Below are 25,605 nucleotides of genomic sequence, written 5' to 3'. Positions count from 1 at the left end.
GTCGAGAAAGGTCTGGAAAGGAAAATCTCTATTCAGGCAGTGGGGAGAAACATCCAGCAGTTGGGATAGTAAAGCACTGATATAGATGATCAAGGAAGGAGTGGAGTCTCGTCTGTGGGAGAACCACTACATAGGCATCAGTGAGGAATGTCTAGAAAAGGTGTCTGAGGGCTCTACTATCCCTCTGATCCTCTATCACAAGGCCTGTCAAACTTCTGTGTACTTCTGAGTAAAGGCTGAGACACACAGAGGCAAATGGACAACCGGAATTCTGTCTGAAAAAAGTCCCTCTTTGGGGATCTTTACAAGTGGCAGAGGTGACAGATGGAGTCACCCTGGGCTCAACCCTCATCTGAATGGGCTTAGCTGCAAAAGTGATTTGTAGTCTTGTGCTTGGGAGAACACTTTGCTCTTGCCAATGGAGCATTTTCCTTATTGGCTCCCATACATCCCCACTTCCTTCTGTATGGGGAAGAGGGATTGTGACTCTGATATATATAAAAAAATTATGGATTTGCCTTGTCTTTTCCCAAATATAGCCAAAGGAGCTCTGCAGCAAGTAAGAGATGCTTGTAGAAAGTGACACTTTGCGGTCGGTGCTTTATATAATGCTCTGATCTAATCCATTTACTCCTGTTTGACAGCTGACCTCTCTGGGAGGCCTCAGCACCGACCTCCAAAACTGATCAAGTCTGACAAACACTTTTCCTGTGTCAGCAGAGAGTGCATCCTCACTAACCAGGTGAGGACCCTCCAACTCGCTGGCAGACTCCACATGCTCACCTGCTGGGAATGAGATTTTGAGGAGAGGATGATGTGAGAGCACTGGTGAGTTGGAAACCTGTCTCTGAGATACTTTTGGCGCACACTGCATCAGCACAGTACTCTGTTTTTGTTTTGGTAGAGTTCATGTATTTGCAGAGTGGGCCTGAGCACCAAAGTGCTTATTTAATTTCCCAGGATTCTGTCATCAAGGCTGGCTGCGTTTGATACGATGGAGTGTTTTGTCAGGCTGCTGCCTGTGCTGTCAGAGGCAGGCTATAAATACACACGTGCTTCTTGCATTTCCCTATCTCTCTTGGTCTGTAAGAGGAAATGGGCTTGTGATTAGCAGTCAGAGGAACTTGTGAAATGACACAGCTGTACTGTAAAAACGCCCCAGCCCACAGACTGTGCTGCCAGAGGAACTTTAACTGTTAGAGAGCAGGACTGCCCAAGACATGGAGCGAGAACCGACGCGCATAAGGGAGGGCTACTTGGTTAAGAAGGTAAGTGGGCAGTTTTGGACTGAGTGGAAGAGAAAACTAACTCTGAACAGGCTGGGGAGGTGTAGGGAAACATGCTGTGAAAGTTTGGCAAAACAGGTAACAGCTGGAAATAGCCACAGCCTACTTTATTGCACTTAGCTGAGTTAAACATCAAGGAAGAATAGTGAGATTAGAGAGGCTGGATCACCTTGGCCTGGAGACAGCGCATGGGGTCATGGGCACATCCCTTCTTTGGGAAGGCAGTTGCTGCCCTACTGCTCTGTAGTCTTTTGTGGTACAGCCTATAGGATAAAGTCTTAATTTTTATTGAAATTGGCAGTGGCTTCCACTGGCAGAGCATGTCAGAGTCCAGCCTTCAGGAAGTACTGGACTTGTCTGGTTATGAGCAGAAATACTGTAACCTGTGGTAAACCCACAAACAAGAGGAATTCACAACAGTTCTTGTCATTTTAATTGATTTTTTTAGCAGAAAATCAACCCAGTGGGTAAATTTGGACTCTCAAAAATGGTAAATTTTTATGGTTTATTAAAAAAAAAAAAGAAAAATAATCAAAGGAAAACAGCACTCAACCCACATGTGGTACCCAGATGAAACTCCTTTTTGTTGTTTCTCCCTTCAGCTGAGTTTTGAGAGAACACCCAGAACAGCAACTTTTCTTTGTGAGGCATCTTCTGCTTCCAGTGAGGGCTGCAGAGGCTGGAAGAAGGTCCGGGTCCTGCTTTTAATTAGATCTTGGCTGATTATTTTCCATCCCTACCCTGTAATTGAATGTAAGGTCTGATTTAGAGTGAAAAAAGCTTCTCATGGAAGGTAGAGCAGAAAAAAAGGATGTGATAAGCAACAGGTTCATTTGGAGAATAAATCAAAAACGACTTGGCATGTCTCTATCCCGTTCACTCCTGCAGAAATACAAAATGCAGATGTAAATAACTCTGCCCAGCTCTCAGTTTTAAGAAATCATAACTAGCTGTTTGCACAGCACAACACTGGCTGCCTGGCTTCTACCTCCAGCTTTAGCACTGCTCAGACACCATGGTCTGAGTAGGACAGGGATGCTGTGAATGGAGATGTGGCAGAGGGAAGATAAACTTGGGTCTCTCTTTGTAACAGAAAGAGCAAGGGGAGCTAATATTTTTGATGAATGGCCTCTGTTTTGGGGCCCACCAATGCTAGTTGTGCTTTGGTTAAGTCTTCAGGGGAACTGTTGGTTTTCAGAATATCTAAATGTTCATTTGGCTGAGCACTAAGTCACCTGGGTATCTGGGATTGTGACTGCTGTTGAAGCTGGCTGCAGGCAGGACCAGAGAGGTTGTGTGGCTGGAGTGCAAAAGTCTTAGTAATTCTAGCAGTTAATTGTGCTCAACACAGAGAAACAGGTTGTTTCAGTCTCTGAGAGTTTTGCTGTGTGTTTCACTCTATGTAGAGTCCAGACCTGTCTCCATTTCTGTATTTCTTGCACCTAACAGCTGTGTTTCAGGAATAGGAAGCAAAAGCTTTAAAAGATGAAATGAAGCCCTTCCATTCCTCACCACTGCAGTTGGAGGTCTGAGGCCTCAGGCCCTTAAACTACTCATTACTCTTACAGTTTGTTCTTAAATGGCTAGAAATCCTCTGGGATGTGTGCTCTCTTATCAGACAGCCAAGCCTCAATGACTGACTATTGTAGCATCAAGTCCTAAATACAGCAGAGTATGCTTGCAGTCCTAATGTGCCAGTTCACATTTAGCAATTTTGAGGGTTCTTCATAGTACATCATCTTGAACACAGTGGCTGGGGCTAATTGATACTGATGAGAAACATCTGCAATGCAATTTTGGAAAAACTCGTGTCTGGGGTGACTGCAAGGGGAAATTAGTGGTGGTAAGACGGATAATAACATTTATCTTCATGTAAGATGGGTGTGGTTGTGGCACGTTTCCCTTGAGACACTGACTGTAGTTACTTCAGCATCAGCCAGACACTTCCTGGGAGGTCATATCTTCATTGGATATCATGTGAAGAGTGATTAATTGAACATAATATGCACAGTGATTTATTGTTGCAGGGCAGCATGTTTAATACCTGGAAGCCGATGTGGGTCGTGCTCTTAGAAGATGGAATTGAATTCTACAAACGGAAGGCTGACAGCAGTCCCAAAGGGATGATCCCACTGAAAGGGAGTTCTATAAATAGCCCATGCCAAGATTTTGGCAGAAGAATGGTAAGTACTTATTTTGTGACAAGGTTTGACAGTATATTTATGCCCCTGGAGGCACTGAGGGGGCAAAAGGCTGGTGGTCACAAATTCCTTGCACTCATCCCAGTGGTGACTCTCACTTGTCTCAGAAAGTCACAAGCAGGCTTGGACTTGTGTAGTGCTCGACTTGAAGGCAATTTAAGAGGACTGATTCAGAAAGCATTGGGTATTTTTTATTATTTTGAATTTTTTTTCAATCTCTGGGTCTGTCAGAGAGCAGAGCTAATTTTTATTGGTGTGAGGACACTTTGCAGCTGAATGTCAACAAATTCCTGTATTAAATATAAATCAAACTGCCACAGAATAAAGCTGTGGGAAACCATTTCATGAGCAGTGGAAGCATTTATTGTCCAGGAGCAACAACTGGCTTGCTTAGACAGGAAGGAGATAAATGCTATGACACACATATTTTGCTATTCGTGAAAAATAGTTGTTGGTAAAACAGAATTTCTAGTATGAGCAAAGAATCGTACCTTTAGTCAGTAATTTGTTATTTTGTCAACTTGATTTCATCAAATAGGCATTACATCCCCAGGAATTCCTCTGACAAAGGGGTCCCTCAGAATGTGGAAAATTATCCAATTGCAGTTTAAAGCAATTTACCATAGGGATGCCTTACTGAAGATAGAAGTCTCTGAGAGCATTAGAAAAATAGGAAAAGAAGTCTGAGAGACTGCATGAAACAGCAAACTTCACTTCTCATTTAAGTTGAGAGAGGAGAATTAGACCTGTCCTTGGGTTTTGTGATAAGTGGAATCAGTCATGTCAGATTTGAACCTGCTGGCTTTCCTTTCACCCTCTTTTCTTTCTTCAACTTATTTCTTTTTTTTTCCTTTGTGCAGAACTCAGATTTATATGAAAAACCCCACCTTGATTCTTAATGAGTCTCATCCATTGAGAGAAAGGGACTCTTAAGTTATACTGAGGTAGTACAAGAAAAGGATGGCACAGAGAATAAAGATTGCTGTTAATCCTGTGCTAATTATCTAATTAACAACCCTCAGCACAGCACTCCTAACTCTATACATGAGGTATGAGGCATGGGGAGAAGGGTACTATGTTCAAGAGTATCACATATCCTACATTGTAATGGGAGAAATTAAGTTTTTCTCAGAAACCATTCATTTCCAAACAATTTTGTCTGAGGTTTTGTTTTTTCCCTTTAACTCCCAGAAAGCCACAGCCATCAGTACTGGTCCATAATAGTTGCTTGGAAATGTCACTAACAGTAACACACTAAACAATAAAGGCAAAATAATTCACCAGCATATGTGCATTCCGTAAAATAGGCAGAGAGGTCTGAAGTATCCAATGTCTGCTGAAGGCAAAGAGAGAGAGATCCTCAGCTGCCCAAGGGGCTGCTGATGTGCCAGTCTGCAGAAGATGCATTTCATCTGTGTGGAAAAGTGACAAAGTCTTTGAGGATCATTCCCTTGGCTGCAATGAGTTTAACATTATGCTTCATTCGACATTATAAGTTCACCTAATGAGCTTTACATTATGTTTCATTTTAGTTGCTGGGGTCTTTTCTGAGGGAGAATAAAGGCAAAAGGAAGAATCTGAGGTTGAGGCACCCGAAATACCTTTTCATAAGTAAGATCTGATGAAGGATTTGCTGAAGTTAGTGGGAACAATCCAAACAACTTCAGCAGGTGTCAGAGCAAATCCTCCGTATGGAGTTGGTGACGTTTTTCAGAAGTCCATAGACCAATAGCCCTGGAGATGTATTTTCTCTTAAAATTTGCATCACTCAGTCAAAACTTCAGCATGCTCATTCACATGAGCAAAGCCATTGCTGGGATTGTTCTTGAGAACATCTACATATATTCTTGAGAACATCTACATATATTCTTCTTCTACATGTATTTCTTGAAAACAAAGTATCTTCGTTTTTGCATCTTACAGTTTGCAGCTTTACTGTACAGCTGAATCCAGTGCCTCTGCATTCCATCCTGGCTTCTCATTGGTTATGTGGTCAAAGCATACAGTTATTCCTCTTAATGGAATAATTCTGGTTCTTAGGTGGTTTCCATACATTGATTTCATGTGGCTAAAAATGAAAGTATATTTTTAAGACAGGAGTTCTGTAAGGCAAAAAGTGGGATAATTTTCATTAGGTAAGCTTTAAGTCTAGTCTCACTTGGGCCCAGTTTGGAGCATGGACTATTGGGCCACGAGCTGACTTTTATATTTCTCTGGTTAGATTTCAGTTTTATGAATCAGCTTGTGTACCTGCACCAGAGCATCACTTGAAAGCTCAGAGCACATCACCAACATGCCTTGTTTAGTAAATCAGCTGCAAAATGTAGGTGCTGAGGGGAAAAGAAGCAATGCTGGATTTGTTAAGCAGAGATAAAGCCTGTCCAGAAGAGGCTGCAACTCCATCTTTTGAGACTATATTTCAAAATGTATTCACCACTGTTCACTATTTTTGATTTGGTGTTTTATCATTGCTTAACGTAATGTTAATTCTGCTATACTTCAGCTTTCTCTGTTTTCCCCATGGCTTTTCTTGGGATAGAGTTATCCTGTATGGTCTAATTTTCTCAAAAGTGCAAACATATACATATCAACAGAGAGAGGCGTGGTCACTTCTAGGATAGGAGACTCAACCTCTTCACCAGTTTCAGAAGAAGCCTGAAAGTGCAGCTTACTGGCCTAGCTTTCTAGAAGCTAAAGTTAAGAGAAAGGGCTTTCCCAGTCTCCTCTGTGTACTGGAAATTAAAACTCTCCTTTAGCGTTTCACGGTATGTTATTTCTCAGCCTCTTGAGAAGGCTAATTTTTCTTCTGGTAAAAAATGTCTTAATGCTTCCACATTTCATTCCATTAATCTGGTGTGTTAGCATGACTTGGATATTGGGATTTACAGAGATCTGTTTGCTTTTCTCATGAACATTGTTTTTCAGTATGTAGCTGTTTACTGCATAATAGAAAAGATGGGTGTTGCTGGAAATCTGAGCATTGTCAGACAAAAAATGGTTACTTTTCTGTCTGAATTGGATTTTTGACTAACCACTGCTTTGTAAGTTTGAAATCTCTTCCATGAAAGTCAGTTGGACTTATGCACAATTTCAGGGTGTCAGAATTTTTCCTGTTGGCCATAATCTGGAAGATGCATGTTAGGTATGTTCAGAAATGTACTATTTACAAACGAGGGCTTCAGTAGGATGATTCAGTGGGCTGGTTTTCTAGCACAACTACATAACAAATTAGTTACACTTATGGGGGAACTATATTTCAGAAGTGGAAACCCTCTTGCCTGAATAATTAGAAATTAGATCTAGATTTTCCATCCAAAAAGATCACTGGATGGAAATGAGCTCAATCAGCGTGAACTTTATGGGGTATTTTTTGCATTTGTTTGGGATTTTTTTCAGGTTGGTGTTATTTTTTCTCTTTACAACTATCTTTAAAAGATCTTTTCTCATTTTTGGGAAATACAGTCTTTTCATTGTTGGTAGTGTGTTTACAGGCAGTGATCCCAAGATCTAGCCAAGGGTTGGATGTATCATCTCTCTACTAAGCCCTTAAATGTTTTCTAGTCTGCAAATGTACTCAGCTACTCTCCAGTGTGACTGTGACCTTTTCTCTCCTTGTGAGTCAGTAGCTGAGCAACCTGATGTGGGGTATTTTTTCTCCTTCAGACTGTTCACGTCTCTAAACACTAAGACAAATTTACATCTATTGTAACTCTGCAAGGGCTGAGTGCTTCAGCCTTTCAGCTGTGTTGAACTTCCCAGCAAAAGTTCCAATCAGCACCTTATCAGTGCCACTCACCTTGGCTGTACTGGCAGTGTCAGGATCACTCCCATGGAAGTAACAAAAGGATTCAGTTACCTGCAGTGCTTGTTCATGTTTTTCTTCAGAGCTTTTATAGTTTAACTGTGGCTCTAAGGCACTTTCCATAGTCCCTTAGGCACAGGTAGGCTGTGTGTCATGGAGGTACTTGGTTAATCATGACCAACTGGCTACACCAAAGTAACTTTGTTTAAAAAACCACATAATTTATCATTTCAGTTTGTCTTCAAGCTCACTGCAGCCAAGCAGCAGGACCACTTCTTTCAAGCTGCCTACCTGGAGGAGAGAGATGCCTGGGTGCGGGATATCAAGAAAGCAATTCGCTGCATAGATGGGGGCCAAAGGTTTGCCAGAAAATCCACAAGAAAATCTATCAGACTGCCTGAAACAATCAACCTGAGGTTTGTTCTCACAGCTCTGCTCCCCTGTGTACTTCCCTTTGCAGGCAGCTGGCAGATATGTGACTTTGGTCTGGAAGAGCCATGAGCGTGTGTGTCCATGATACCTCATGATTTCTGAAAGACTAAAAGTTTCAGTGTGTACAGTGTGGCAGAAATGACCCAGAAATCAGAATTGGGCAGCTCATTTTTAAAATGTCACCGTTTACCCAGAACATGATTATTTATCAAAGGATTTTGCTGATAAGGAGATTTCTGGGCACACTGCAGTGCAAGCGGAGACCCCCCAGCCAAAGTGTGATTCTTCCAGGAGACGCATTTTTATACAATATATAATTTATTCCAAAAATATTTTAGACCCTTTTGTTTGTTTTCCAGAGAAATGCTGATGTTGGCCTAGTTTTTGGATGGTGAGGGAAGTGCAGTGCCTGCCAGAGAACATGGAACTGGCAAAGGGAGAAGACAAGATAAAGGGCACACACAGGAAGCCATCTGTTAGTACTTTAAAAAGGGAAGGACAAGTTATTTTCTGCCTCTGAGAAGTAAATACCAAGATACCAACAAACCTGCAGTGATCCTTAAAAGACAGTAAAACTGCAGGGCCAAGATCCAACTAAATCTGGCTTCACAGGTTTCATCAGAGGATCAGGCCAAAGAACTTAGCCTGTGACATTTAATATTCACTGATGTTACCTGTGGCTTCTGAGAGCATGAAGGCTTTGGGAATGTCACAGTGAGTGACAGGTTTTCTGCTCAGCTCAGGACCTTTGGGGGAAACACAGAGCACAGCAGTGAACTCTCCTGCTTGCACTGAGGCCGTGGGACCCTGGGAATGTGCCTCAGCAGTGGGTGTTCCTCTCTTCACAGTACAGTCACCACAAGCAGTTGCATTCTCAAAATAGGGGGATGTGGTGAGCCATTTGTGCCCTCCACCCTCTGCTCCCACAGCTGTGACAGTGATGTAGTGATACCTCCAGGCTTTTCAACCTGAATTTTTTCAGGAGGTGAAAATGAGCCATGCCCCAGCTCTGCAGGGAGCCATGTGCCAGCCAAACACAAAGACCCCGTGAATGACAACGACATTGTACAAACCGGCAAAACCTTTTCATTTGCTAACAGTTTCTGTGGTTCTTTTTACACACAGTGCTTTGTACATCTCAATGAAAGATCCTGAAAAGGGAATAAAGGAGTTGAAGCTGGAAAAAGATAAAAGGGTGTACAATCACTGCTTTACAGGTAAGGAGCTCTTGTCCCTCTTTTCCGTACAATAAAGGGAGCACAGCACTGAGAAGCTAAAGATAGATAAAATAGCTCTAAGCTCTGTAGAACGCAGAAGTTGGGAAGAAAGTCTGGCAGATATTTTCTTGACCAACCCAGGAAGTGCTCAAAAGATGAATCTTGACAAAGTGTTCAGTTATGACCACGGTAAGCAATGGAATTTAACCAGTGTCAGGAAGATTGAAGTAAATCATTTGAGTAGATTGTTGTGTGAAACACTTAACTCCGGAAGAATTGTTCCATTCTGAATTTTTCATCACCAAACAGTGTCACATTGTAATTCCTGTTCTGCTCCAAGTCAAATCTGTGGGTGTTCAAAAAACACATAGATGTAGCTCTTGGGGGCATGGTTTAGTGGTGGACATGGCAGTGCTGGGTTAATGGTTGGACTGATCATCTGGGAGGTCTTTCCCAACTTTAATGAGGCTGTACCTTGCTGGATGACCCAGGAACCTTCCCAGATTAGCTCCCTGCGTTGCTGCTAAGAACCTTTCTCAGGAGATTGATGCACAGGCAGAGTAGGCTTGTTGCCTCTGTATTTTCAGGCTTCTTCATGTCTGTCTTGGTTTGTGACTGATATTTTGTTGCTTTGTAACCAGGCACCTGTGTGATTGACTGGCTGGTGTCCAGCAACTCTGTCCGAAACCGCAGAGAAGGTCTCCTGCTCGCCTCTTCCCTCCTGAGTGAAGGTTACCTCCAGCCTGCTGGGGATACATCCAAGGCTGCTGCTGAGGGGCTGTCAGACACCCCCTTCTTAGATCTCAGTGATGCCTACTATTACTTTGTGAGCATTGCATTCTGTGGCTTTTTTTATTGTCTCAAGACAATAAAAAAAAAAAAAGGAAGCCTGCTTTTCTCAGGCTTCCTGTTGGGCTTCTTAAATCCTGGAGGAAAGATTGTTCAGAAACGGAGAGATCCATGTTAATTGTGTTTGTGATGTTCAAAATGAGCTGGCTCACTTTAATAGTTGTATCTGGGACTTTTTTTTTTTTTCTAACACCTTTCTAAGTGCGAATTGAGTGCTGAGACCAAGCTGGGTTCTTTTTAACTTAGACTCTGTTCCTGGTAATTGCACTGGTGGTCAGAATTTAACCATTGGTTTCCCTGATGATTCAGTGGAAGGGAAGAGTTATTCATTATCATGGGGCTTCACAGAGTGACACAAGCTACAAACCCATTTTTGTGCAGAGCCATCAAATCTGACTCCATGTGAGTGTGCACACACACCCAGTTTGCCTATGAGCAAAGAAGCAAAAGTTTTTAATAACCCCCAGTAACACCTGTCCTTGTTATCATACCCAACCTTTTCCATTTATTGCTTCATATTCTGTGGGTTGATTTGAAGAACTTGCAATGTCACAATCACAGTCAAATACTGTTTTAAAGATGTTTGGCTTATTGACTTAACGCTAACAAAAAAGTATGCCTTCTGTCAAGTAAAATCAACTAAATTGATACTACAATTCTGTTTAAATGTACCACATAGAATCACTTGGCTTCAACAAAATGACTCTTCCTTTACTTCAATTATTTTCCTAGAATATGCCCGTGGTAGGGAGACTTTAGCTGTGCAGCAATGGAAGCAGAGCACTGCTGGTGAAGGCAGCCTTTTGGCCATCACAGTTTGTGATGGCATCCCATGTGTGCTCTGCTTGCTTTTGGGTTATTTCTAGTTCGGTTCAATACCAATGTGGTGTGAGGAGGCCACAGCAGGTCAATGTCTGAGCTGGTGTCATAGAACTGTATTCCTACCTCTCACCGAAATGGTGCCACGGTGATTTGGATTGCTCCTCAACTTCACTGGGAGGTTTTTCCAGTATAAGGGTTGATTTTTTTTTTCTTCTTTTTTTCTTCTTTTTTTTTTTTTTTTGGTGGCAAAAAAACAGGGTGGAGGGAAGCCAAAGAGAAGCCATATTGGTACATGTACATAAGCATTCAGTGGCTTTGTAACTTCTGAATTTTCTCTTGTGCCCTTGCAGCCAGACAGTGGGTTTTTCTGCGAGGGGTATTCCAGTGATGATGATGTGGTCCTGAAAGAGGAATTCAGAGGCACAATTGTCAAACAAGGATGTTTGCTGAAACAGGTCAGTATTGCCTGTGTTTCATCCTGTCACTAGGATGATGCTACGTGGGTACAAGATTACTCTTTTACACCCAGAATCTTTAGAAAGAAGAGAAACTACCCTATGTCATCTCCACAGTTGACAAGTTTCATCTCTGTCCCTCTGGCCTTTGCACAAAGAACACTTGCTGTAGCATGACAGCAGGAGCCTTGCCCAGCATTGCAAGGTTCATTACTCTTACCACAAAATAAAACAATTGACAGCTTTAATTAGGAAAGAGTGCTAATGCAGGAGATGTGACAAGTCATTGGTACAATGCAAAACTGAACTTGGGTAAAAAGGCTGCCACTCTTGTGTCCCTCTGGACACACAACTGGATTCAGTTGCTGGTTTTCACAGGCTTTTTCAGCATACCTGAGCAAAGGAGTTGCTTTCAAGCACATTTGATGTGTAAGACAGAAGATAACTGTATACCTTCCTTTCCAGCAAAACTTTAAGCAATCAGTGAATGTCATGGTAAGTGTCTTACTTTCCAAGGCCATTGCAAGCAGATGTTAGTGAACTGAAGGCAAAACCAGGATGCTTCAATGAATAGAATGGTTCAAGTGGAAGGGACTCTACAACAATCATCTGGTCCAACTGCCTGACTGCTTCAGGACTGACCTGATGTATTACACTCTTTGAGCACCCTCTCTCTAAAAAAATATTTCCTAATATTGAATCTGAACCTTTGTTGTTAGAATAGTCCTTGAGAGCTTAAGAACCTTTTGATGGTGCTCACGTGTATTTCTCTTGCTCAATCAGATTACTCAAAAGCAATGGAAGAAATTAGACCCACATCTTGCTGTTCTTTTACCCTGTCACATTCACATCTTCCTGGTTAGCAAGAGCTTCCTTGCAAACAGTGTAGCTAATGGAGAAACTGGTATTTTGAAATGCTGAGAGGAAGTGATTCATGGCGATCTTCCACCAGTGTTAATCTGCATTTGGTCACCCTCAGTGGGTTGTGGGTCACTGCTTGGGAAGGTCACTGCTCCTGCTGAGAATGGTTTCAGCACATCTAGACTTTCCACACCCATCTTTTCAGTCTTGAAAACAGGCAATTGGGCACCACGTCTATAGCAGAGAGTGGTGTTATTTCTGCTTGAGCTTCTCAGCCATGAGCCCTCCAGGGTGCTTAAGCCAGATAAGCATTTTTTTGTTGTTATCTTTGCAGGGAGAGAAGGACTTTCAGTTCATTCTTGCCAGTAGTTCAAGGTACCTTCCTGCAAGGCACTTAGCAGCTGTGTTTTCTGGCAGGCATTTAAACCCAGTTCTCACAGACCTCATGTGAATGTCATAACTACCAGACTACATGATATGTTTAGGGGAATCTCCCAAGTTGAAGCTCTTCTGCTTTGTACAAAAAAAAAAAAAAAAAATAATAAAAAGAGAACAGTGTGATAGTCCAGTTGTTGTGCAAAACACTGGAAGGTAGCAAAGCCAGGTTCAAGTCCTAGTCCAGTGAGTATTTCCTGTCCAAAATATTCAGCTTTTTTCCCTTTTGTATTTGCATGTTCTCTCATGTGTGGGTAAACTCTGTGCGCAGGCAAAGCAGTTAATGACATTCCTATTTTGGAATTTTCCTAGGGACATCGGAGGAAGAACTGGAAAGTGAGAAAGTTTGTTTTAAGAGATGATCCTGCATATCTTCACTACTATGATCCTGCTGGAGTAAGAGATACTTGGTTTATTTCCCTGTTTGTTTTAAAGCCAGTCCCTTATAGAAATATCTGAATGGAGTACTTATGTGGGAGTACCAGGTAGGACAGTGGGATTGTCTGTGCTCCTATGGGCTAGCCATTCTCTGAAAAAGCAGAGTGAAGGATGGTTTCTGGGCTTCCAAGTCAGTGCGGCAAATGCCACCCAGACCTGGGGACAAGTAATACTGAACAGTACTCCCACCTCTTATCTGTGATTAATTAGAATTAATGTGCGCTCTCACTTGATCAAAACAAACTCAGTGCAAATGACCTCAAAACAGTAATTTTGCAGCTTATATTTCAGCAAATGTTGAGCAAATATCCTGTGTCAGGCTGAGACAGGGCATTCCATTCCTTGTGTAATTCTAGCAGGCCAAACCCTGCCCTAAGAAAGGATGAAGTAGTGCCATGGGCAAAGAGTGCCCCTCAAAAACTGGCATTTGTGTTGATTCAGCCCACAAGTTTTATCTCATCCTGCACTGTGCAGCAGCAGTGCTGTTGTGGGTTATGGATGCTTTATGTGTGCTGTCCTCCTTGGTAAAGGCAGCCTAGACACACTAGAGAATCAACACTGAGGAGTGTCTGTTCCCATGCTAAGTACTCTGCAGATCCTGAATTCTGAATCCCAAAAGTGATTCCCTATTTATTTGCAAGTCTTCCCCCTACCACACCCCTCACCCTCTGCGTCACACACAGACTGAGAACCTCCTGTTTTCCTGGGCAACATACTAATTAAAATGGTTTTGTTTCTGTTCTGGAACTGTAGCCAGATATGAACATGTGGACAGTTTCAGAAGTGTTGCATTTCATTTTGATTTCATGTCCTCCCCAGGGAGAAGAACCACTGGGAGCAATTCACTTGAGAGGCTGTGTGGTGACAGCAGTGGAAGATATGCCAGACAGTAAGGAACCATATCAAACGAGCTGTGTAATAAGTTTTTGGTACATCCTTTCAATCTGCCTGAAATCACAAGTGTTTTTCACTCAAAGGCAATATATGTACAGTGATTTGGCAATTTTAATAAGTGGTAATTCTAATAACTCTTCTGTCTGAATTACTGGGGTAGGATACTGTGGTAAAGGCAGCAACAGGGAATTTTGTGTTTTGTCAGTTCTTTGGGGAAGGCTTGTCAAAAGGAAGATGCCATCCCTGTGTTAGGATAACTGGCCTTCAGACAAAGTAAGTCGAGCTTGATCATGGGAGGGGAATGTGACTTGTCTGCAGGATTGCAGATCCTTCCATGATTTGAGAACAACTAGCCAGAGACTCCTGAAGTTGAAACGTGCAGAATTCATGGGTGGTTTCTCTGAGACAGAGACCTATCTCTTGGCTCAGTCTTGCAATCTTGGACCCAATCTTTGTGACGGCCTGATCAGGCTCAGCTGCAGAAAGGAAGGAGATCCCCTTGCAGTGTTTAAAGGAGGAAACATTTTAAGCACAAGACTTTATTCTCTCATAGCTGACTTTTTTATTTCTTCCTTGTAGCCAAGAAGTATGATGTTGACAACATCCTCTTTGAAATCATCACAGCAAACGAAACCCACTATTACATGCAAGCAGCCTCATCCACAGAGCGTTCAGAGTGGATCAAAGCAATCCAGACAGTTGCTAGGACTGGAAAATGAAGATGACCTGCCAGTGGGAAGACAGACAACTGAAATTGGTTACTCAAAACAGAACAGGAATTTCAGCATTTCAGTGAGAGAAAGCAATATCATCCAGAGAGGTGTTCTAAGGCTTGTGGGTTGGGGGTGAGGCCAGGTAGAAATTTTCAATTCTACAGTGGGCACTAACAAACTAACATTTTTCCACTTGTGTTATGGTAATATTTCACTGAATTATAAAATAGGACATTAGTGTGTGCTGCTTAATCAGCCTACCTTGAGAAGGTTGTACTAAGTATCTTTCCCTGCCGCCACAGTTGAGAGTGAGAATTTCACCATTAACAGAGGACAGTCATGTCACTGCCTCTCAGGAGCTCGATTAGTCATCCTCCATTCAGCCTGTATTGTGTTTCAGGATTTTCATGCATTTCAAATTCTTCTTCAGACAAGCTTTACACTTTCTCCCTTACCAGATTTTTTTCCTGCTCGTTCACCTATTCAAGTAATGTCATAGATTAAAGGAAAGAAATCAACTCACTTGGACACCTGATCCACTCCTTTATAATCTGTCAGCACCGAGGGAGGGAAGAACACAAGCAACTACGGAATCACCATGGGGAAAGCAAGTACAGCCCAATGACAGCAGTATGAGGAAAAGTCTCTTCCCACAATATTTCAAACATGAAGCAAATGCACTTCAACTTCTTTATCACCCAACTTTGCTCTTTGCTAAATTTCTCCACAAGAATCTGCAGTAGTACCATTGTATCCCTTTGTTTAGGTCTGCAAAGCAGTTGCTAAGGTGTCACGTACTGTACTATGCTTGAATTAAGAATCTTCCAGGAAAAGGGAAACAATCCATGAACTGGTTATTTGAACTACTGATTGAAGTGGGTTTGACCAGCTTTTTATTTTTTAACCTCCAGCAACATACTCAGTTCTTGATTCTGTACCTTAAGAGGAACCTTGTGCTTGCTGTAACTGAAATAAATGTTATTATTTGACAGGATCAGGTTACCTGATCTATCCTTGTATTTTTGTCTGACTGTATATCAAACAAACTTCCAAGTCTTAAACTCTAAGCAGGAGTTGAAAGTCAAGTTAATGTCAGATTTTGCATGTAGACTGTTCCAAGTGCAACTTCAAAACTTCTAAACCTCAGTTTGCAGACCTAATAAGGTACCTTATCCTTAAAAGTTCTTATTTGGATTTCTCCAGTCTAATGATAAACCTGGAGCCAAAGTTTCTCTTCCATTTTGCTTAATCATACCTGTAGCTGAGCTAATGAGCCTGAAGCTCTGTTGCCTTGTGTTATTTATCCCAAAGAAAACACAGCCTTTCAGGGACAGCAGGCTGGGAGACAGTGGATCATCATGTCCATCTAAGACAGCTGGTGGAAATCAGCTTCTGGCAGGGATTTCCTGTCGCTTATGCAAGTTGACAGGGTGGCTGAAGCCTGGTGTGTCCTTCTGAGGAAGGAAGACTCATGGTGAAAAGATACACTGCTTTTCCCGGCCTGCTTTCTTGATAATTGCTGCTTGTCACTGCCTATTTCTGCTTTCAGAGCTCACTGACCCAAAAATACCCAAGGGCACAGGAAAATAGAAAAAACCCCACCCCTCACAAGCAAACAACAGAAACTTTGTCCAGCTTACCAATGGAAGGATGTGACTGCCACTTTTTAATAAAACTAAAATATTTTAATGGTCTATGGCCTTGTCCTTTTTCCTCGTGCCCTGCCCACCTGTGAGCAGTGTTTTCTCAGGCAGAGGATGCTCATCAGTGTATTTATGGAAGAGCTCTGATGTTTGTACCAGACTATATTAATAGGGTCTCTAATCTCATAGGCAGTGCTTTTGAACAAAGGTTTGCAGGTGCCTCTGCTTCTTGGCAGCAGGGGGAAGATCTTGGCCATGGGAATTCAGTATTAAAAAGCACCTACAAGTCTGTCAGAGGTGATGAAGCCAGCCTAGTTATTTAGAAGGCATGGAAGGGAAGAGGCACATATCCTGAATACCAGCACAAGAGAAGAGAGAGCAGGCCTAGTGCAAGGAACTACTGACCAAAAGGAGAAAAACAGAAGAGCAGACCTACATGTGTCATGCTTCATCTAACTTTCACCCTCTAACTATTTAAATCACACTTTTACTACACCCTCAGCAATTTTTACAGCAACATCAGTTTCATTTTTACTTTACTTTCATTTTACTTATACGAATTAAGACTTTCTTTCATAGAGAACAGCAAAATAAACCCTTGTGGATAAGGACTATATTGATAATCTTCCCTTACTGAAAGACTTGTATGATATAATCTACTATAAATATCCTCTTAAGTTAATGTTTGATTTATCGCATCTTGGAGGGAGCAGCTTTCCCTCCCCTGGAATATCAACTATGTGCTTACTGCAGTTAGGGTCAGGGTTTTGGGAACCTTTATTAACCACACACCCATAAAAACACCCATGTAGACACAGCACTCCTAATTCCCTGGTTTAAAAGAAAACAGGACAAAGCAAACCACACACACATGCACTGAAAAAAATAACAACCACGGGGACTGCAACAGCCCAACAAGCTTTCAGCCACAGGTGTTACTGCTTCTTATAATCCAGCAAACACCACATATGGAGTTAGTTCTGGCTTAACAGTCTCTGGCAGAGGTTTCCAAGAGCTGTGAACTTTCCCTGCCCTGCAGCTTTCTTCTGAAAGGTAAGGCCAGTATTATTTTGCTGCTAAATGTGGTTATATTGGTGCTGTTCTTTGCAGCGTTCTGTCTTCACTTTCTATTTGAAAGAATAGTTAACAGTGTTAAAGGTCTACTAAAAATATACTTCAGCAACAGAATGGTTTATTGAGTAATAATCAAAGTGTGTTCATAAAGAGGAAAAAACTAGTTAGGGTCTCTGAGGTATGATCCAACATTTACTGTCAAACTTGTATTTTAGACAAAGTTGTTGTTTTCATTTCTTCTTGCAATATTGCAGATAACTCTTCAATGCAGTAGTACTGCTTCTGTCTTTGACTTAGAGATCACTTTATTACAAACGTTAAATGCTAATTATTTCTTTTTTCCCCCTAATTTGTTCTCAAATACTTGATAAGTTATTTTAAGTTTAAACAACTTGCTCCACAGGGCTCTTGATAAGTGCTTTTCATTGTTTGCAATGTGACTCTATTTGTTCTGAATTCAGGCTTAGGTAGCATTAAAATTCCAGAAAGATTTCCTTAAATAACCTTTTTGGTGGGGGCCAGGAACATTTTAGTAGGGTGGGAGTTTTTTGGGAGGGCAGTGGGGTGAGGATGGGTTGGGGTTTTTTGTTGTTCTTTTTCAGCTTGTACTTTTTAAAACTGGAGGAGACTACAGGAGGAACTTTAAAAAGCAAAATGAGTAGATAACACTGTTCTGCAGGTTGTTGCTATTTCTGTGGGTGCCTTCAGTTTGTGTTTTGGAAAGTGCACATATTTTCGCTTCTGATCTGTGGTCTTCTCATTGATGTATAGAGATTGTTCTGTGCTCACTGTGAACTCTGACTGAAAACAAGGTTCTTCTTTTGTTGTTACTCATGAAACTTCTTGAAATAGAGCTTCTCGTTTGGCTTCAAAATAAGGTTGGGGGTTTTTTCTGGATTAGAACACAAACTTCCTGCTTTGCATTTAGAACCAAAACTGTGGCTTTCCACGCTTTGTTTCTGGCTCTTGTAGATTGCTTAATTTTTGTTTCCTCCCAGTTTGGTGAAAGGGAGAGTAAGGTTGTATGAAAGCTGAGTAAAATGCTGCCTTTTTTTTTTTTATTTCATTGGACTTCCACTGGGCTATAGTAAAACTCTTCATTCTCCTACATAGACTCTGCCTTTCTTTTAAGATGGCAATACCTTTCCCTCTGTTTCATCCACTTGCTAAAAGATGGCTGAGCAGGAAGGAGGAAAAGAATCAAAGGGAAACACTGATGAAACTGATGGAATTTTGCTTCCAGCAGTTGAAAGGGAGAGAGATTGTTACTGTTTTTTAAAATCTGCACGCAGTGTGTCTTTCACCAAAATCTTGAATATTGATAAACCAGAGTGATCAAGGGAGAGGAGAAGGAACTGGAGATTGACTAGTGTCATTAAAAACCCCAATCTTCCTATGTCCTCAGACTCAGATGTCAAAAGGACATTGAGCACTTCTACGAAGTGTTGCCATTAGCCCCCTTCTCTTTAGCAAATACTGTAGAACAATCTATTGCAGACTAATAGACTATCAATTATATAAATCAATATATTATCAGTCTTTTCATGTACCTTCTTCCACATAAAAAGGAAAAGCATGAAAATCCTTCCTTAAGCACCAAAGCATATCAAAAGAAAAGCAAGAAACCACTGTTGTCCTTCACTGCTTCTGCTATATGTGTATGTAGGTGTCCTGCTTTTGAAGGCTTAAATTGCTGTGTTTCCCAAGTATATAATGGTTAAAGTACAGTAACAAAATCAACATTATGAGGTATTTTTGAATAACAGGAAGAGTTGTTTATATCAGACTTATAACCCCCTTATGCAGGCTTCTGATTAATAAAAGGAACTATTTCATCATTTTGGTATATAAGTTGTAAAATAAGGTTAGTTTGTGGTTTGGGGGTTGGTTTTGTTGGTTTTTTTTTTTTTTTTAATTAATATTTTTGCTTAAAAGAAGGCTTTCTTTCCCAAGTTACATCTTCAATTTCCCCTTTCTCCTCCTTCTGCATGCCGTATTTTCTTTCTTAAAACTAGTTTGACCTAAACATCCTAAAAGAGAGCTTCTGTCTCTGCTTATTAGGCATCATAAAGTGGATCTCAGATAAGTAAACGTTAATGCCTAGTGACATTTTAGAATGGCTACAACGTACTGTGTGATCTTTAGTTACCCCCTTAGAACAGCAAAAACCTGTTCTCATCTCCTCATGCTTACATGTGGGGTTCCTTTATGTGTATTGGGTGTTGTTATAATCTCCATATTTGGGCAGTCCCCAGTGTCGTTATCTCTAAGTACATATGTTGACGAGTTGCATGTTGGAATGACTTTAAAGAGCAGTCTAATTTAGTGAGAAAATACAGACTAGGGTGTTCAAAAATAAAGGTGCATTAGAAAAGCTGATTTAATTTGGTCAGCCACACTAAAGGAAACTTGAGACATTTCTATACTTGGCTATGCTGTCAAATAGTGCATCCTGTACCTGGTGAAATCTAGGTGTTAGGATCTCCTAGCTACATTTGTTCAGTGCTCTTGTTCTCTAGCATTGTGATAGAAAAGTAGTAGAAGCTATTGAAAGTATTCCCTCAATTGAACAGATGAGTAAAGTTCTCATGGAGTACTGTTATATCTCACTTATTAGCTGTAAGATACTGCTGCAAAAAATCATTTTGCCTTTTTAATTTTTTCTTTTTTTCCCTCTATAACAATTAAAGGCTTAAGGTGGTTGGTTTGTTTGCTGGAAGTTTACTCTCTGTTCCTGACTTGCTCAACCTTCAATTCAGTCTTCAAGTTGAATCCTCCCATAGGCAGCTGGCAGCGTTTTAGGGTCTTTTGTTTTTCATTTCTGACACCACCAAGATGTTTAAAAGCAATGTTTAGTGCTATGGCTGATACATTATCTCATGGCCACTGGTGTCCTGTGGCATCTGGAGAAGCCTTTGTGTACAGCTTGAAGTGCCTGGTGTCTCAGCAACAAAACAGCCTGTGCAGTTACACTCTGTATTGGCACACAGCAGCTCCTCTGCCTGTTAAAGACAGTGCATCAAAATGAGCCTGTGCTGTGCTCACAACGTTTTTAAATGTGGGTAAAAAAAGCTAATATTGTACCTAATTTGCATGCTCTAGCAGGCTGGTTTTTATTCCCATCTGGCTTTGTAAATCCACAGTTGCTGGACATGGGTGGTGGTGCTGGACAGGGTCATTCTGAGGAGTTAGGGGAGGCTGCAGCTCACTGTGGCCATACACTGAAATGTCCTCTTGGGTTTCATCCTGGTAGATCCTGTGGGATCTCTGAGTTTGCTGAGCATCACCTCTCTCCTTCTTCCCTTTCTACCCACAGCTGTAGCTTGGTTTTTTTGGTTTACCAGTATAGCAGAAGTAGGTCTTGCCCTTAGCACTGAGGCCTGAATCTGCCCCCAACCCCCAATTCTGAGTGTTGTGCTGATCAGAAGCTGCTGCTGACTTGTGGTATTAAGTGCAGCAGGTGAATTCTTCTGTGGTTTTTGAGACAGACTTTTCTGAATGAGCGATATGGTGAAAAACAACTGCGAAGTGTCAGCACGCTCTTGGGAATCTGATATGCCTCAACCCAAGTTCATTTGGAGAGAAAATAAAAAACCCTCCCCCACGGCCCAAATCCTCCTAGCTGTATGCTTTTCTTGCCTTCTGTCAGCCCTGGTGAGCTGAAGCAGCTGATCCCAGTCCTGAGCCCAACTATTCTGTCTTCAGTTGCGATAACTCTGTTACTCGGAACCTTCCAAAGATGACCAGCATAGGGACGTACCTATCTGCATGTATCTGCCTATTGGCACAAACACTTGACAAAATTACCCTTGAAATTTGAGTGGTCTAATGAAGAAAAGTCTGTGGTGATTAAATATCTCATGCTTGCTTTTTCATTTAGTTTTTAATGGCAATGGCCCAAAGCCACATCCTGCACCGTGATGAAATAAAGCCACACTGTGGCTCCTTGTTTCAGAAATAGAGCACTGCAATACTGAGTAGTTGCAAAGAAGGTTATAACTCAGGTGGTTTTGGAGACGCAGAAGTAAAATACTGACCTCATGTTGAACTTCAGTGCTGGCCTTTTTGACATCCAGCTGCGTGCAGCAGCTCAGGACATCCTGTGCAGCAGGGAAACCTATTTTCCCCACAGAAGCCTGGCTGGTTTAAGCCCATGTTGCACAGCTGGGGTGTGTGGGAAGAGGACATCTGCTATTTGTTCTGCACCACACAAGCTTCACGTGCTTTCTCCAAAGGGCCTCTCTGTCCTAGGAAAGCTGGGGAAGCAGGAAGGTCGGGGGGCTGATGGGAAGCCTGGGCAATGGATGCCTCGGGGACCTTCCTGCAGCTGACAGGGTCTGAGTGGGAGGGTAGAAGTGGCGTGTCAATGCAGTAGGAAGGTCGGTGGGGTTTGCTTAAGTAGAACTTTCCACTTCCTCAAAAACATGTGGGTAAGAGGTGGGCACTAGAGCGGAAAAAAGGTTTCACCAGCCACCGAGGTGTGAGGGCAGCTGGTGTGTGCCCTGGGGTGCAGGTGGGGTGAGGATGCTCTCTAGGGAAGGATACCCACGTATGAGTGCTAATTTAGGCACTGCTACAATCTTCCTATTGCTGGCATTTCAGTGGCTGGTGTTGGCAGGTAGGAAGGGAAAGAGCTGAGCCCAAACCTGCTGGTGTAGGGAGTGCCATTGTCTGGAGCAATGGATGCTGCTGGGGTGTCTTTAAAGGGAAGAGGACACATCCATCCTGCAGAGAAGCAGAGAGGCTGAGTAGGTGGTGCAGTGGTAGAGAGGAATAGAACAGATAACCAGAACTGATGTAATGACATCTCCAGGGGGAATTAAAACCCTTAAAGGAAAGAGTCAAGGTGGAGAGGGGAAATAACCTTTGTTTTTATGAGAACTTGTACTTAAACATTTGTGGGGTTTTTTCAGTAATAGATTTTCCATGGGAAACTTACAACACTGTTACTGCAGGTTTAAAGATCCAGGCTTTGTCTAATCACATAGCCAAGTGTTTAATTCCTCATGTTTAAGAGGCACAGCCACCTGATCTGAACAGAGGTAGAGGTACAACAGATACTGTGGGTTCCTACACTCATATGAGAAGGGGGAGAAGCTACAGTTGAGTGCACAGTGAAATAACTGTGGTAGGACTTATGCCAGAATAATTATTCTATTTAAAAACTGTATCCTGAGGGGATATATATGAGAACTGACAGCTGAGGAGCATGAAAGGAGCAGGAACAGGGGATAAATGTCTGGGAGTTAGAGACTGAAGGCAACAGAGGAGGCTGGGTGAGAAGGGTGAGGGACTAGATCCATTATTATGCACTTTCCCTATCTTACGACTAAAAAAATTGGGTACTTTTGAGGTGGTGAAAATGTACTGTTAGTGTTATTTTCTTTACGAATTCATATGCACTTTTTTCACTTCTAGTGCTCTTAAAGTTGGGGTGATAAATGCTGTGAGCAGGGAGCAAGGCAGCAGCTTTGGTGAAAAACTGATGTGCCTGGGTGTGGGTTTTGGTGTGTTTTTTTCTTTTCTTAATTTGAGCTAACTAGATATAATCTTAGAGCAGAATAGCTAATAATAGAGGAAGCAGTGTTGGCAATTCACTGAGCTTTGCATCACACCTATACTTAGCAAGGGTTGTTTCCTCTGAACTACACCTCAGTCATGTTTGGTAGTAGGGTGACAGTGGAAGCTTCAGTGGATTTTGGGTACTGCATCCATTTTGGCTAATGCAGTAACTGTCCCACAAGAACAGCATCAACTCTTTTGGCACTAAAAGGAGATCTTTAAAACCTAGTGCAATGGGTTCCTGCTCCTAGAACTAACACTTATCTACAAAGAATAGATTGCAAAAGATGTGTAAAAAACATTATCCAATAGTTGCATCATGTTATGCAGTGCTGTTGATGAGAAAGCTCTCACTTAAATATGTTACTTATGATTCAGAAAAGGTACTAGTGCTTATTGACTGAAGACCTGTTCTAATGGGGAACATGCAGGAAGCTGAGGGACATGGATCAGTTTTGAGGAAATCTGCTGAATGCTCTAAACTAGAAAAAGGATCAGGCAACATTCTGTTCTTGGAAGCATTTTAGAGCTACCTGTTTCACCTGGCTGTTATGGCTTTTGCTTGATCTGTAGATATGAGCACCTAAAACAAATAGCCTGTGAGCCCAGATATTTTCACCAGATATTCTGCAAGGGTTAAATAACCAAGTTTCATAACCAAGGTAGAAGTCTTCCTATAGAAAATTGGTGCCACACTGGTGACTGAATTTTGCAGGAATTGGAGCAACAGAGACCTTCCCAGCATTTTCCCCAGTTACTTTAGTGCAAAGAAGGTAGGGAAAGATGATATTCAAAGAGAATTGGAATAAGTTGGATTTGTCGTCACTTTTATGTTAGATAATGTGACAGGTACATCGTCTTTTACCAGCAGCAGTTTTTCAAGTTGGTGCCAAAAATTGGGGTGCAAGTTCAGAGATCCTTTTGAGGACTTTGTCCCTTGAGATGGTCACTGGGAATGTTCAGCTGATACTGAGGTGGCCACCTTGTCATCTTCTTTTCTTTCCAGTGTCTGTATTTGTCCTTCCTTTGTGGGCTCTCATGTGCTGCTGGTAGGATACACTTCAAGTCAAGCATACCTTTCTTTTTTTAAATAAAAGTCATCTCTTTCAAAAGAAAAAGTGCAAATTGAAATACAATCAACATATTTTTGACAATACAGCAGAGCATTAAATTTATAAATATAAATTACAACTGAACATTAGTCTTACTTAGAATTTTACATAAAATTAATATGATAAAGTGCAAATAAAAAAAGACACCTGTAACTTCTTTTGAGAAACTTTCATCATCAGTTGAAAATCAGTTAAAAATCACTCAAAATCAGTTCGACAACTGCCAAACAGTTTGTGTGTCATTGGCAAAAGGTTTTTGAGTTGCAAGAATCAGCACTGGTTTCTTATCTTTCAAGTTCTGCTTCCAAGATTTCTCCCCATGTGTCGACATCCATGGGATACATGCTTTTCTCTGGCAAGCTGTGTTGCGAAGGAATATTGCTGTATTTCCCACTCAGCCATTCTTGCTTCACTTTGCTTTTCCAGTAGTTCCTCAATAATGTGATCTGGTGGAAAAACAAATTGCTCAGATCTTGGAAATGAAACAATTTAAGCAGCATTCAATACAAGTAAGTTTTGCCTTGGAAGAGTAAGGCTAGAAAAAGGATTTGGAATGTGCCTTTGGATCTCTAGACACTAAGCCCAGGAAGGTGTAGTGCTGTCGAGAAGCAGACCTTTGTCTACTTCCAACTTTTCTGTTCAAAGTTGGGTGGAAAATCAATTCCTGCCTCAATTCTTTGATGGTCAAGATGAAAAACCTAAACCAGGAACTCATCTTACTCTTTAAAAGAGACACCTTTCACTTTCTCTTCCTGTTTAGGTTATCTGTGACCTTTAACTCTGGAGGTTGGCTGGATTCTTCTCTTCCGTCAACCTTTCATTGCAGGAAAATGCTGACTTGGTGTGTTTGTTGCTTCTGTTTCAAATCCCCTCCAGATAAAACAGACAATCAGTGCAGGGAGTTCCGGAAATTGCTGTGCAAGAGTATCAAGTTCTGTACACCAAAAGGGCAACCACTACCTCACAGTGCAGCAACTCTACTGAAATGTCAGAGCCCAGAACTGTGGCTTCCTTGGTTTCTTTTGCTGCTGCTTCTTTCTCTTTCACCCTTTCACTGACCCCCCACTCTTAAACACACCAGCTCATTTGAGGGTGGGGGAATCACCTGGCCCAGAGTACCCTGTGGAATCTGTTACCAGATCCTTTCCTGATCTACCTCAGCTTCCAGGCTGGATTCAACAGTGAGAAATCATCCAGTATGTTCTGGAGCTGAACCTGCCCCTAACTCGTCAGACCACCTGTAACTGGGACTGTGTTAGGGGAGATTTTCAAAACAGCCTTTAAAAGCTCCTGCTTGTTTTCCATACCCCAAATTTTTTTTTCTCCTGGATGCCTGTTGCTCAAGGTGTATCGAGGCAGAGCTATCGAGGATGATTTTCCAGGAAGCCATTCGTAACCAGCACACCTATTCCCACGAAATAAAAACAGAGAGCACACATTGCCTAGTCAGCGTTATCTTCTCCCTCCCAGCCCTGTCTGCATGGGCTTTGTCCCGTGTTACGGCTTTGCTGGGACGAGGGTCAGCGCTGAGGCTGTGCAGGGCAGGGTGAGGAACAACCGGGATGTGACAGGTGTGGACCTGGGCAAGAAAAAGGACAGCTTGGGCAGGAAAAAGGCCAGCCTGAGTAGGAAAAAGAATACAGCCTTGCCTTCCTTCTCAGTCCATTTTACCAGGTGTCCGGCTACGGAGCCGCGCTGTCACCACACCGCTGCCCCCATCACCCTGGGATGGGGCGAGACGCGCCGATGTCATTCCCTTCCACATTCCCACCGCCCAACCTGGAAGCCCCGCCGTGTCCCCGAGGTGGG

At 42.0% G+C, this 25,605-nt stretch overlaps 2 protein-coding genes across 3 annotated transcripts in view; both read left to right on the top strand.

The window, feature by feature from the left end:
- The first annotated feature begins 610 nt into the window (after positions 1-610).
- On the top strand, positions 611-16,101 carry PLEK (pleckstrin). Of its 2 annotated transcripts, none has more exons than XM_064647601.1 (9): positions 611-828; positions 3,314-3,469; positions 7,524-7,705; positions 8,847-8,938; positions 9,580-9,764; positions 10,960-11,064; positions 12,673-12,756; positions 13,618-13,687; positions 14,272-16,101. In XM_064647601.1, exons 2-9 carry the CDS (start codon positions 3,320-3,322, stop codon positions 14,409-14,411), a joined length of 1,008 nt encoding a protein of 335 aa, XP_064503671.1. In that variant the 5' UTR covers positions 611-828; positions 3,314-3,319; the 3' UTR covers positions 14,412-16,101. The 2 variants fall into 2 exon arrangements, with proteins under 2 accessions (XP_064503671.1, XP_064503670.1); XM_064647600.1 differs by lacking the exon at positions 611-828 and adding an exon at positions 1,084-1,268.
- A 9,233-nt stretch (positions 16,102-25,334) lies between these two features.
- The window catches only part of APLF (aprataxin and PNKP like factor), a 39,215-nt gene continuing 38,944 nt past the window's right edge, over positions 25,335-25,605 (top strand). The window contains exon 1 of the mRNA XM_064647597.1: positions 25,335-25,600. Within this exon, the coding sequence (XP_064503667.1) occupies positions 25,525-25,600 (76 nt within the window). The 5' untranslated portion in view covers positions 25,335-25,524. The remainder of the gene's footprint in view (positions 25,601-25,605) is intronic.

This window comes from Pseudopipra pipra, chromosome 3 (genome assembly GCF_036250125.1).
Source record: "Pseudopipra pipra isolate bDixPip1 chromosome 3, bDixPip1.hap1, whole genome shotgun sequence".
Lineage (NCBI taxonomy): Eukaryota > Metazoa > Chordata > Aves > Passeriformes > Pipridae > Pseudopipra > Pseudopipra pipra.
This window is presented reverse-complemented; position numbering and strand designations above follow the sequence as displayed.